The sequence below is a fragment of the Otolemur garnettii genome, unplaced genomic scaffold (assembly GCF_000181295.1).
Source record: "Otolemur garnettii isolate 467f Iridium unplaced genomic scaffold, OtoGar3 scaffold00046, whole genome shotgun sequence".
Taxonomy (NCBI): domain Eukaryota; kingdom Metazoa; phylum Chordata; class Mammalia; order Primates; family Galagidae; genus Otolemur; species Otolemur garnettii.
The window spans coordinates 13142941-13156485 of NW_003852441.1; the positions used below are offsets into that span (position 1 = coordinate 13142941).

Here is a 13545-nt window from a genome sequence, read left to right on the forward strand (position 1 = left end):
ATATATGTGTCTTTTTTTTTTCTTTTGAGACAAAGTCTCACTCTGTGACCTGGGTAGAGTGCCATGGCATCATAACTCACAGCAACCTCAAACTCAGGCTCAAGCAATCCTCTTGCCTCAGCCTCCCAAGTAGCTGGAACTATGGGTGCCTACCACAACACCTGGCTAGTTTTTTCTATTTTTAGTAGAGACAGGTCTCAATCATGCTCAGGCTGGTCCTGAACTCCTGAGATCAAGCAACCCACCTGCGTCAGCCTCCCAGAGTGCTAGGATTACAGGCATGAGCCACAGTGCCCAACCTGTCTAAAATATTTTTTGACTAGGAAAGGTTAGGACAGGCCAGGTGTGGTGGCTCACACCTGTAATTCCAGCACTTGGGACGCTGAGGCAAGTTCGAGACCAGCCTGAGCCAGAGCAAGATACCATCTCTAAAAACTAACCAGGCCTTGTGGCAGGAGTCTGTATTCCCAGCTACTTGGGAGGCTGAGGCAAGAGGATCACTTGAACTCAAGAGTTTGAGGTTGCTGTGAGCTAAGACACCACGGCACTCTGCCAAGGGTGACCCAGTGAGACTCTGTCTCAAAAAAAAAAAAGTTTAGAACAGGTCCTGACTCTCTCCCCTCACCCCCAAGCCTCATTCCCTGCGTCTCAGACCACAGAAGCAAGAAAAAAACCAATGAGTATAAAGTAAGAACTTTAGGAAGTCTTCCTGGAAGAGGGCTGTGCTGAGTGGGTGATGATGTGAAAAAAGAGATAATTAGGCCACGGAGGCTTACACTTGTAATCTTAGCACTCTAGGAAGCCAAGGTGGGTGGATGGACTGAGCTTACGAGTTCAAGACCAGCCTGAGCCAGAGAGAGCAAGACTTCATCTCTAAAAAAGATAGCTGGGCATTGTGGCGGGTGTCTGTAGTCCCAGCTACTTGGGAGGCTGAGGCAAAAGGATCCCTTGAGCCCAAGAACTTGAGGTTGCTGTGAGCTGAGACACCATAGCACTCTACTGAGTACGACAAAGTGAGGCTTTGTCTCAAAAAAACAAAACAAAACAAAACAAAACAAAACAAAAAGAGATAATTGTCCTGCCCCATCTCCTCTAAGCCCAGTCTCAGTCCTGGCTTGGTGCCTGTAGCACGTGGTTATGGTGCTGGCCACATACACTGAGGCTGGTGGGTTCAAACCTGTCCTGGGCCAGCTAAACAACAATGACGACTGCAACAACAACAAAAATAGCTGGGCATTGTGGCAGGCAGGTCTGTAGTCCCAGCTACTTGGGAGGTGTGAGCTGTGATTCCAGGGCACTATACCAAGGGTGACATACTGACACTCTGTCAAAAAAAAAAAAAAAAGCTACTTCCTGCAAGAAATCCCACCTCCCACATATACTGGTCTTTAGGTACTAATTGGTACTTAGTTAATTAGCCTCATTATCAGCACTAACTGCCTCTTTCCCTGGGAGTACAATTACCTCATTAACTGTGGAGTAGGGTAGAGGCAGCAGTGCCCCAGGCTGGGCCAGTGGGTAGGTGGGTTTCCGCTCAACACTGTCCATCTGCCTTCCCCTCCTTAGTTCTGGAGTTTTTCTTTTTTTTTTTTTTTCCAGACAGAGTCTTACTTCGTCACCCTGGGTGGAGCGCTCATGGAGTCACAGCTCATAGCAAACTCAAACTCTTGTAATTAGAGATTCCCTAATTCTCTTCTCTCTCTCTCTCTCTCTCTTTTTTTTTTTTGAGACAGACCCTCAAGCTATCGCCTTGGTAGGGTGCTGTGGCGTCACAGTCACAGCAACCTCAAACTCTTGGGATTAAGCAATTCTCTTGTCTTAGCCTCCTAAGTTAGCTGGGACTACAGGCACCTGCCACAATGCCCAGCTATTTTTTGGTTATAGTTGTCATTGTTTGGCAGGCCCACACTGTATTCAAAGCTGCCAGCTATGGTGTATGTGGCTGGTGCCCTAGCCGCTTGAGCAAAGGCGCCACCTAATTCTCTAACTCTTAAGTGATTCTCTTGCCTCAGCTTCCCAAGTAGCTGGGACTACAGGTGCCCACCATAACACCAGGCTATTTTCAGAGATGGGGGTCTCAATCCGGCTCAGGCTGGTCTTGAACTTGTCAGCTCAGGCAATCCACCCACTTCAGCCTCCCAGAGTGCTAGGATCACTGGCACCAACCACCACACCCAGCCTCTATTTATTTATTTATTTTGAGACAGAGTTGCATTATGTCACCCTCGGTAGACTGCCGTGGTGTCACAGCTCACAGTCCCTTGAACTCTTGGGCTTAAGTGATTCTCTTGCCTCAGCCTCCCAAACAGCTGGGACTACAGGCACCTGCCACAACACCCAGCTGTGTTTTTGTTTGGCAGGCCCAGGCTGGGTTCTAACTGGTTCCAACCCACTAGCCCCTGTGTATGTGTCTGGCGTATTTATTCATTTTAGACAGAGTCTCACTTTGTTGTCCCTGGTAGAGTGCTGTGACATCATAGCTCATAGCAACTTCAAATTCTTGGATTCAAGTGATCCTTCTGTGTCAGCCTCTTGACTACCTGGAACTACAGGTGCCCACTGCAACGCCCAGCTATTTTTAGACATGGGGTCTTGCTCTGTCTGAGGCTGGTGGACAACCTTAAATACATATGAAAGTAGAGAATAAACCCTCACATATCCAGGTATATCCACGTATCCATACTCTAGCTTCAATAATTATCAGCATAGGGCCACTCTTGTTCTCTGTCCTTACCAACCTGTGATTACATTGTCTCTTAGAGCTGGGGTGGTCATTTATCCCATCTTCATGATCTTGATCTGCTCATTCAATTATTTAGTATCTATCTAGTAAACATTCTACAAATCAAGCTTAGTACATTTATTGAGGACCAAGTTTATGCCAAGTGCTTTACATACATAATTTTATTTTATCCTAACCTCTCTATTATCTCCACTTTACAGATGATAAAATTGAGCCTCAGAGAGGTTAATGATATGCCTGGAGCACTAATTTCAAATTCTGTGCTTTTCCTACTCTCCCAACATCTTGACCTTGAGCTACTACAGTGTCTACCCAGACAGCAGATGCCTTCATTAACTGATCTTTTAGTAGGTGTCAGGCCCTATGTTGAACAAGACTGACATCATTCCTGCGTTTAAGGCGATTCAACAGACATTTATAATTCACAGTGTTAAATATTAATATGGGAAAAGCCAGGCAGCTGAAACAGAAGAGACAACTCAGTCTTGGTGGGTTAAGGAAGGCTTTACAGTAGATTTTTAGACCTAGCAAAGGACAAAGGACAAAGCAAAGGACAATGAGCACGGGTGTAGCTGAGAGGCTAGGGAATATGCCAGAGAGAAAAAACAGAAAGTGCAAAGGCTGGGGGAGAGAATATTGATCTGGGTACTGCAACCAGAGTATTTCAGTATGCTGAAAGAAGTTAAATAGTGGAGTATGGAAAAATAAGGCAGAAAAGAAAAAATAAGACAAGAAAAGTTGGTAGAATCTTGAAAGGTTTTTGCTACTATACTTTAATCAGAAGACAGTGGGAGCCAACAAAGAGTTTTTTTATTTTTTATTTTTTTGAGACTGAGACTGAGTCTCCATTTGTCCCCCCCAACCCCCGACCCTCGCGTCATCCTCTCAGAGTGCAGAGATTACAGGTATGAGCCTCTGCACCTGGCCAACAAAGAGTCTTACACAAGACAGTGATATCAAATTAAATTTCTTGGAAAAATCAAAATCACTCTTATGAACAATTGACTTGAGGGTGTTGGGCAGGGAGACCAAGTAGGATATTCTAATGGAGGTAAATGGGGATTGTAGCTTGGAAAGGACAATGGCGAGGAAAATGGGCTGGGGTGGGGGGAGGAGGAGAACAAGATTGAATGTGCATTCAGATGCTAAGAAGGTCCAGTAGGAGAGTGTTCAGCTCTCCTAATTTTCCAGCAAATGAGAAGGGTAGTGGACTTGAGGATCATACAAGCCCAGGCAATCTCATTCTGCCTCCCCACTCTAGAGTACCCTGGAGCTCACAGCAACCTCAAACAGTAGCTGAGACTACATGTGTCCATCACAATGCCTGGCTAATTTTTCTATTTCCATTTTTTTTATTTTTAGTAGAGATGGGGGTCTTGCTCTTAACTCAGGTGGTCTCTTAACTCCTGAGCTCAAGCAATCCATCTGCCTTGGCCTCCCAGAGTGCTAGGATTACATGTGTGAACCACCACACCTAGCCTATGAGCTGTCTCTTTAAAAAATCCCTCACCCTTTTTTGGGAATTAAAATCTTCATTCCTGCCTGAGGTCAGTAATCCAAGGGGAAGGGGAGTGTTCTTTGTTTTTTGTACCACAGGAGATAGTAGAGGTCATGAGGTCGTCTTCACCCAGGTAAGGATGGCTTCACTGAAGATGCGCTAAGGTTTAGAGCATCTAAACTGTTTTATAGAGTCTAGCAAAAGCCCGAAGCTGAAAACCCTCTTTGAACACTCTGTATTTCTGCTTATAGTTAAGACAATGGAAGACAAGAGTCCACTATCCTCCTTATTTGCTGGAAAATTAATAAACTTCTCTTTCCTTTCCTTTCCGTCCCCTCAAACCACTTGTGCTCCTCAGGCTGCGTTGTGTTTATTTGGCTGTTGGACAAGGACTCTAACTTTCAGTTATAGGGTGGGAGTTTTTTCAAAGATACTGTTGGTACTGGAAGAGATCTTGAGGATCACGCAGCATTCCTCCTCAACTTCACAGTAAAAGAAAAACGCAGGGACGCGAAGCAACTTGCTCAAGGTCAAACAGCATGCCAGGGGCAGAATAACTCCTTGTTCTTACATAGCATTACTGAGGCTAATAGCTGGGGGTGCTGTGCCAATACGACTAGATCTAAGGTGACCCAAGCAAGACTTGAAGGGATTGAACACAGATTTCTCCTCTTTCCCTCTGTTACCCCTTCCCCCACGTGCCACTCCAGGAATCGGTCAACGAATGATTGTTAAAAACAGTTCCTTTGCTGCAGAACACTTTGTTAACAGAGAGGTGCACTGATGCAGCTCTGCAGTGGGATTCGCTATCCTGAGATCTCAGATCCCTTCTTCAATACTCCCCATTCCAGCTAGGGAAGGGAGTAAAGGGCATTCCTGAGACAGTCAGTGCCCCCCTCTCCACCTCCCAACTCCCACGTGGTTTCTCCAGCCAAGTTTTCACAGAGAGGCCCCTCCTTCAGCGGTTCCACTGTTGCCATGGCAACTGGGTGGGTGGACAGCCCATCCTATCTAGAGGCCACCCAGTCCTCGCGTGGGGAGTTACCATAACAACCCCCCTAGTAATAGAGGGGGTTGGGTCCCGCCTCCCTTCCCCCGCAAATAGAGAGGTGGGTGGCTTGACTGGCAGCTGGGCACACGGAAAAAAGGACAGAAAGGGAAGAAAGGCGTCAAAGGAGATCCAAGAAGGAAACGGGAGAGAAGGGGCAAAAAGCAGGGACCGGGAAGGAAACGCGTATGCGCACGCGCCAGCTGGTGGGCGCGCTCCGCGGCCACTTCGGCCGCCGCCCACTTCTTTCACGCCAGGCTCGCGCGGCGGCTCAGTCCTTGCGCGCGCCTTTCGCCGTCTGTGCTGCGCCTGCGCGCAGGTGTCGCCGCCTAGGGGGAGGGGGACCCGACGCGCTCGCGTCACGTTCGCTCTTCCACCCTCCCTGGGCGCCGTCGCTCCGCGCCTGCGTAGGAGAGTCGGTAGGCTCGGGTTGCAGGCTCTGGGGCGATATAGCTCCTGTCAGTCGGTGGGTCGGTCCTTCCGCCGGCCCTCCCCTCCCCGGTCTCCGGGGGAGGCGCGGTGGAGTCCCCCCCAGGGCCCCCAGATGGGGGAGAAGCAGCGACGGCGACAGTGGAGTAATCGAGCCGGAGCGTGAGCGGCCCCGGGGCTCCGTTCCCCGCGGAGGCCATGGGCGACCCAGCCCCCGCCCGCAGCCTGGACGACATCGACCTGTCCGCCCTGCGGGTGAGAGTGCCGCCCCCCCAGCTTAGCTCAGGTTCCTGTCCCCGCCACAAGGGAGGGAGCAGGATGGCTGCACGCCTCACGTGCTCCCTGGGCGCCCCCTCCACCAGCTTGGTTCCCCTCGGCAACCCATTCCTCTTAACCGGGCTCGCGCCGCTGCTGAGCGCCCGCCCTCTGCTCCCCTTCTCACCACTCACTGCAGATTCTGAGAACCAGTTCTGTCCCCACCCTGTGGTGCCCCGCCCCCACACTTCCCTGCCATCCATGCCTTTATTGTGGGGTTTGGAACCCCTCTCCAACGTGTTTGAGGTTCAACTTAGCCCCCCTTATCACCTGCAGAATCTTTACTGTGGCCTCTCACCGCCTCTTGGCCCTCTTTCCACCTTTGCCCTTACATCTCCGGCCTCCCCCTCTTTCTTTGCTCCGGGAATTTTGACTTTGCAACTGTCTTGACGCCTCCCCCTCATCCCTCTTTCTCTTCCTCGCCTACCCTTGAATTGTATCCCTTCTCTGGTCGGAATTTCAGCCTCCCCGCCCCACCCCACACCTCCTGCCATCAACCCCACGTTCAGTTTTCCCTGTCTCTTCTCTCCAGTTTCAAGTGCAGCAGTCCAGAACCTGGCATTTCCGGTCTCAGGGTCCCTGAATATTACATTGCCAACTTTGCAGCATTGTGGGGCAGACAAGTACGGTGTGGGGAGAAGGGGAAGCATTTATTCTTTTTGGAACTCTAGCCCTAGCCCGCGCTGGGAAGCGGATGTTTATATATGCACACACAAAAAGCACATACTGCATGTGGTCAGGCTGGAGGTTTGGAAAAGCAGTGGGTGGGTATTTGTATGTTCGCTGAGGGGTGGAAACAATGGAGATCTCTCAGGAGAGGGACAAATTAGGAAAGGAGTTGCGAGGAATTTCTTCGAAATACGCATTTATTGTCCCTTGTGGGGCACTTACATGCTCTGGTTTGGGAGCTTTCAGCAGCATTTGTGTGTTTTTCTTCAGCAGGGAGCTTTGGTTGGCTTTAGGAGCAACTTACTGATTTCAAGGTGAACACTCTAAACCATCACCCAGGTAGTGTTTTGATCCTGTGCCCTTTCTAGCTCTCAACAGGCCCGGGTGTGGGGAGAGCAGGATTTCCCGTGTGTAGGTCACTCTCTTTGGAGGCCTCTGTTCAAATTGTCTTCTGGCTTTTGAGTTAGCCAGGGAACATGGCCAGTTGCGGGAAAAGGCGGTCAGCCACACAGGTGCCCCGGATAGGATAAGACTGGAGGCTCCCCTCCAGGGGAATTGAAGAGAGCAGAGTCATGTTGTTAATTGGGTTTCTCTAGGTGACACAGTTTTTTCTTGCCATTCAGGTCATAATTTGTTTGGTGCAATGTTGGGCTATGAGACCTGACTTGCTGGAGATAAGAGGCTGGGAGGCGGGGTGGGGGTGTGGGGGAGAGAAAGCATTGAATTTCTCTGTGTGTGTATCGATGAGGAGAAAGTCTGGAGGCTTTAGGGAGGGAGATTCTTAAGATCAGTTTAGCTAGGTTTAAACTGAGATGCTCAAGTCAGTCGGGATATAAGATGGAAATCTATACTCTGAGTAAAAGTCTCTTAATGTGCTCCACCCTTAAGATGAGGATGAACCCCCACTTTTCTGTCTTATCTTAGTTGTTGATTAACTTTGGCTACAGGTTTCTGTGGCTGTGTTGACTGAAATATAATAAAAAAATGGGTGGGTCCAAACCATGACCTTTGTTTTAAACCTTGTGGGACTCTGCTGGGGCTTCTCTTTTCTTTTAGCCTCTTCTGGTAGTTTGTCCTATACTTTCAACATGAGATTTCCAGTAATTCTGCAAACACCTTCTGACCTTGTGGTATAGTGTCTCCCTTCTGGACGTGAAGCAGTGTTAGCTTCCTTCAATTGCCTCCTCCCTTATTCTCCTCTTCCTCTGCTCAGGAAGCTGGGTGACCTGCTCCCAGTACCTCTGTCTGTCCTGCCTTATGCTCTTTAAGGATATTCTGTGTTCCCTGCTGCCACTCAGTAGTCCAGGGCTTGAGGAAGACCTATAGACCTGTACTTTCTTTGAAATGGCCTAGAGAGGGCCTACTTTCTGTTTTCTCCTTGCTGCCGACCTTTTCTCCTGTTGTCCCCTCCACTCCACCTCAGAGGGCAACTGTGGCACTCTAGTTCTAGTTCAGTCATCTTTTGTTTCTGTTTTCCAGTGACAAATGATGTCTCTCAACTAAACCATCTTGTGTTGGGGGCTGGGGAGGGGGAAGAGAGAAGAACATATTCAGCATTTATTAGTTGACCTTAAAGAGTCCAGAGTGCCTTTCTGCTCTTGTTTTAAGATAAGGCTTGGTTTTTCAGCTGCTGATTAGAGTAATAGACTGATATAAGGGAAGACTGAATTGTTTCATTCTCTTAGCCACATATGGGGAGGCCAGTGGACCTCCCCACTTTGTGACCACAACCACACTTGACCTCTTTGAGGCTCTTTTTCTCTATTAGCATAGTAGTATGGCATGGCAAGAAGCAGCATGGGGTTTCGAGTTGTATTCCTGAGTTCAAATTCTGGCTTCCTCACTTAGTTATAGCCTTGGCCTTGCTCCCCTTACTGTACATTCTGCCAAGAGAAGTCTTACCTCTCTTAAGCTCCATTTTCTCCTGTTTAGTGGGTGTGGTAATAGTAGTAAAATCAGAGTTGGTGAGGATTAAATGAAATACTGCACAGTAAATGCTTAATCCAGTTTTGAGCAAATAATGATAATATATGTGGTAGTCCTTATTGTGGTTATTTTTATCAAATTGCAATCAGAGAAGGCTTCTTGAACAACTCTGTCTAAAATAGCACTCCCTCCCTTGCTTTATTTTCATATAAAATTTTATGTAGCCTTCCCTTAGTCTGCTTTATCTTTCTTTATAGTATTCATCACCAGCTGGCATATATATTTATTTCTGTCAACACCAACAAAAATGTAAGTTCAGTGAAATTCCCAGTACCCATAACAGTGTTTTTATCCATAGTGGGGGCTCGAATGTTTGTTGAATAAGTGTGTATTATAACAAGTGAAAGCTCTTAGCATCGTGATACTTGCTTAGAGAAAGTTTTTTTTTTTTTTTTTTTTTGAGACAGAGCCTCAAGCTGTCCCCCTGGGTAGAGTGCCATGGCATTACAGCTCACAGCAACCTCCAACTCCTGGGCTCAAGCGAGTCTCCTGCCTCAGCCTCCCAAGTAGCTGGGACCACAGGCGCCCGCCACAACGCCTGGCTATTTTTTGGTTGCAGCTGTCATTGTTGTTTGGCGGGTCCGGGCTGGGGATTCGAACCCGCCACCTTAGGTGTACGTGGCTGGCGCCTTAGCCGGTTGAGCTATAGGCGCCGAGCCTAGAGAAAGTATTGAATAAATGTAAGTTTATTCTTAGGCTTCCTCTTGCCCTTCCCTCTTTTACATATACATTAAGAATATTTCCTTTCTGAGATGTTTTTGGAATCAGATGTTGTCTAGTAGTAAATAGGGTTCTAGAAGCCTTCATATGAGTGATGCCTTTGAAGTAAAGTTAGGACCATCCAAGAGAAAATTTGGGCCTCTTGTTTTAAACCTTCTTTGTGTCCAAGCTTGTTTATATTCCAGAAGAATCTTCTGACTCTTGGCTTCTCACAAAAGATAAATATCAGCGGAAGTAGATGGGACAAGGAGGGGCAGACCCCAGGCTGACTGCTTTCCTTTCACATTGCTCCTTTTGGTTGACCCACTTCGTAAATCAAACAGCTTCTTTTTACTGTCCAACTTGTTAGAAGTTTTAGACTACAGTGTCCTTGAAATTGTGGAGCTGTGTTTCATGCTGCTATATTGAAGTAATACCATGGAGCACATTCAGGAAGGACTTGTTGCTAGGTGGTAACTGCTGACAGAGATGTTCTTTTTCAAATGATATTTTGTATTATGTCTGTTCTTTGGAGAAGTCTCCTTGCCTTCCTCCTTTCTTCATGAGGCTGCAGAGCCAGCACACTTGGAAACTGGCAGTTCTGGGTATATATTTCTAGGCTGCTGAGCAACATGTGCCTGCTACTGTGTTCTGATGCACTCGCTGTCCAAATGTTGACGACAGATTACTTAGTTAGGGGAATGGAAAGACTGACCTCCCGCAGCAGAAGTAAGTGCTTTATATGGTGCCTTTTTTCCCTAGAGAACTGCATGTGGAGGCTGGGCCATTTGGGGAGCTTGTGCCATTTGGTATGAAGTGAAATGCTGCTTTGGCAAAATGATGGAAGAGAGATAATGGAGAACTTTGCTAAAACTAAGTGTTAAGCGATTCCCCAAATAAGGAGAGAAACACCATCTTTCATGCTATGGATTAAGACAGATTGCTGGCTTGGCACCTATAGCTCAACCGGCTAAGGCGCCAGCCATGTACACCTAAGGTGGCGGGTTCGAATCCCCAGCCCGGACCCGCCAAACAACAATGACGGCTGCAACCAAAAAATAGCCGGGAGTTGTGGCGGGCGCCTGTGGTCCCAATTACTTGGGAGGCTGAGGCAAGAGACTCACTTGAGCCCAGGAGTTGGAGGTTGCTGTGAGCTGTAATGCCACGGCACTCTGCCCAGGGGAACAGCTTGAGGCTCTGTCTCAAAAAAAAAAAAAAAAAAAAAGACAGATTGCTGTGGTCCTAGTGATATACATGGAGGGGAGGTTCTTGGGGAAAGTTAGGGAGATTTTTTTGTTCGTTTATTTGTTTGTTTGTTTGAGGCAGTCTCACTTTGTTGCCCTCTGTAGAGTGCTGTGTTCTCATAGCTTACAGCAAGCTCAAACTCTTGGGGACAAGTGATTCTCTTGCTTCAGCCTCCCAACTAGCTGGGCCTACAGGGGCCCACCACAATGCCTGGCTATTTTTTTGTCTTGTTTTTGTTTAGCAGGCTTGGGCCAGGTTTAAACCCACCAGCCCTGGTGCATGTGGCTGGCAACCTAACCACTGAGCTACAGGCACCCCCTTGTTTTTTTTTTGTTTGTTTGTTTTGTTTTGTTTTTGAGACAGAGTCTCAAGCTGTCGCCCTGGGTAGAGTGCTGTGGCATCACAGCTTACAGCAACCTCAAACTCCTGGGCTCAAGTGATTCCCTTGCCTCAGCCTCCCAAGTAGCTGGGATTACAGGTGCCTGCCACAATGCCCAGTTATTTTTTGGCCTGGGCTGGATTTGAACCTGCCAGCTCCAGTATATGTGACTGGTGCCCTAGTTGCCTGAGCTACAGGTGCCAAGCCTATTGTTTTTCTTGAGACAAAGTCTCACTCTATCACCGTGGGTAGAGTGCTATGTCCTCATAGCTCACAGCAACCTCAAACTCTTGGGCTCAAAAGATCCTCCTGCCTCAGTGTCCCAAGTAGCTAGGACTAAGGTGTCTGCCACCATGCCTGGCTAGTTTTTCTATTTTTTTTTGGAGACAGAGCCTCATGCTGTCCCCCTGGGTAGAGTGCTGTGGCATCACAGCTCACAGCAACCTTCAACTCCTGGGCTCAAGCAAGTCTCCTGCCTCCACCTCCCAAGTAGCTGGGACCACAGACACCTGCCACAACACCTGGCTATTTTTTGGTTGCAGGCATCATTGCTGATGCAATGATGTTGTTTGGTGGGCTCTGGCTGGATTCGAACCCGCCACCTTAGGTGTATGTGGCTGGCACCTTAGCCACTTGAACTAGGCGCCAAGCCTAGTTTTTCTGTTTTTAGTAGAGATGGGATCTGGCTCTTGCTCAGGCTGGTCTCAAACTCCTGAACTCAGGCAATCCACCAGCCTTGGCCTCCCAGAGTGCTAGGATTAAAGGCATGAGCTACTGTGCCCGGCCTGGGAAAGTGAGTTTTGACAACTAAAAATACCAGTAAGAATATCAGCAAGAGTCCACTGGTCCATCCCTGTCTTCTTGTCCCAAGAACTCTGTTAACCTATGTTGTATAGAACCCTAATTTCAAATCTAGCTTCCATTCCTCTGAGCTTTGGGCTGTGTACCTATGCTTGGACATGGAGAGAATCCTAGTTTGTCATTTAGGGGACATGTTAGCAGGAAGTGTGTGACGGTTCTTGATAAGATTGCATTCTGGGCTAGGCTCTGAGGCAGGAGGATCAATTGATCTAACTTAGGAGCTCAAGATCAGCCTGAGCAAAGTTAGACCCTATCTCTGCGAAAAATAGAAAAATTAGCTGGGTGTGGTGGCGCATGCCTGTAGCCCCAGCTACTTGGGAGGGTGAGGTAGGAGGATGGCTTGAACTGAGGAGTTTGAGGTTGCTATGAGCTAAGCTGATGCTGCGGCACTGTAGCCTTAGCAACAGAGTGAAACTGTTTGAAGAAAAAAGAAAGAAAGAAAAGGATTGCATTCTGGCATATTTCTAAAAATGAGGAAAATAGTAACCTTTCAACCCAGAAACATAAAATTCTTTGGCACTGAAAGCATCTCTAGACACCATCTTCAAGTCTATCTAACCTTTCTGTCTTGAGACAGAATTGAATCAGAGAAAGTTATCAATAATATCTTTTCTTTTTCCAGTTACCAAGCATTGTCAAGCTATTGTATGGAGAAATCAGGTTCTCTCTCAGAGGTGGGGAACCTGTGGCCTCAACTCACATGATACTAGGGCAGTGGTTCTCAACCTTCCTAATGCCATGGCCCTTTAATACAGTTTGTGACCCACAGGTTTAGAACCGCTATACCATGGGAAGAAGGCAATATTGTGCTCAATACTGAACAAAGCTACTTAACCAGAACTCTGGAAGCATCTACCTAAGAAATGGCTTTGCAATCTTACACTGTTTTCTTTACTGTTACTGCTTTTCTCATTATCTTAGAACCCTAATGGTTGGGACATTTTTTTAAATCTGATTGCCATGAATTACACTTATTTTCTGGTGTTCTATGGTCAGTCCTCTTGAAATCTGATGTTCAGTCCCCACTCACTTCAGCACTCACTTTTTACCACTATCCCTCTCAGTCTTTTCTTCCCTACATAGAAGAAATAGAACAAAAAGTAATTGTGTTAATGAGTCAATTCCAAAAACATTTCTTGAATGCCCATAGAATATAGGAAAATACATAAACACCACTTGGTAGAAGACTTGGACCTTGTCCACAATTCACAGTCATTTTCTCCTCTCCAGTTTTTCTTACTATTTTCTTCCCAGCCAACCAGTCCTAGAGTATAGGCTTCTCCCATCTATAGGAAGTTCCTCATGGGGGTATCCAACCTACAGCCCATGGGCTGCATGTGTATTACTTGAAACCTGTTTTGCTTATCTGTGGTGTCAGATATTATGTAAATTGTACGTGGACCTTTTTTTTTTTGTGCTCATCAGCTTTTGTTAGTGTTTGTGTATTTAATGTATGGCCCAGGACAACTCTTCTTCATCCAGTGTATAGCAGGAAAAAAAAGTTAGACACCCTTCTAGAGGGTAGTTGAAAAGGTTCTTGGGCTCGGCACCTGTTTTTATTTATTTATTTTTTTTTGAGATGGAGCCTCAAGCTGTCCCCCTGGGTAGAGTGCTGTGGCATCACTCACAGCAATGTCCAACTCCTGGGCTCAAGCTAGTCTCCTGCCTCCGCC

At 47.2% G+C, this 13545-nt stretch overlaps 1 protein-coding gene across 8 annotated transcripts in view; it reads left to right on the plus strand.

Annotated features, from left to right (window-relative positions):
• The first annotated feature begins 5675 nt into the window (after positions 1 to 5675).
• The window catches only part of MINK1 (misshapen like kinase 1), a 66057-nt gene continuing 58187 nt past the window's right edge, over positions 5676 to 13545 (plus strand). For all 8 annotated transcript variants that reach the window (XM_023514029.1, XM_023514030.1, XM_003791204.1 and 5 more), the window contains exon 1: positions 5676 to 5973. In XM_023514029.1, the coding sequence (XP_023369797.1) occupies positions 5917 to 5973 (57 nt within the window). In that variant the 5' untranslated portion in view covers positions 5676 to 5916. The remainder of the gene's footprint in view (positions 5974 to 13545) is intronic.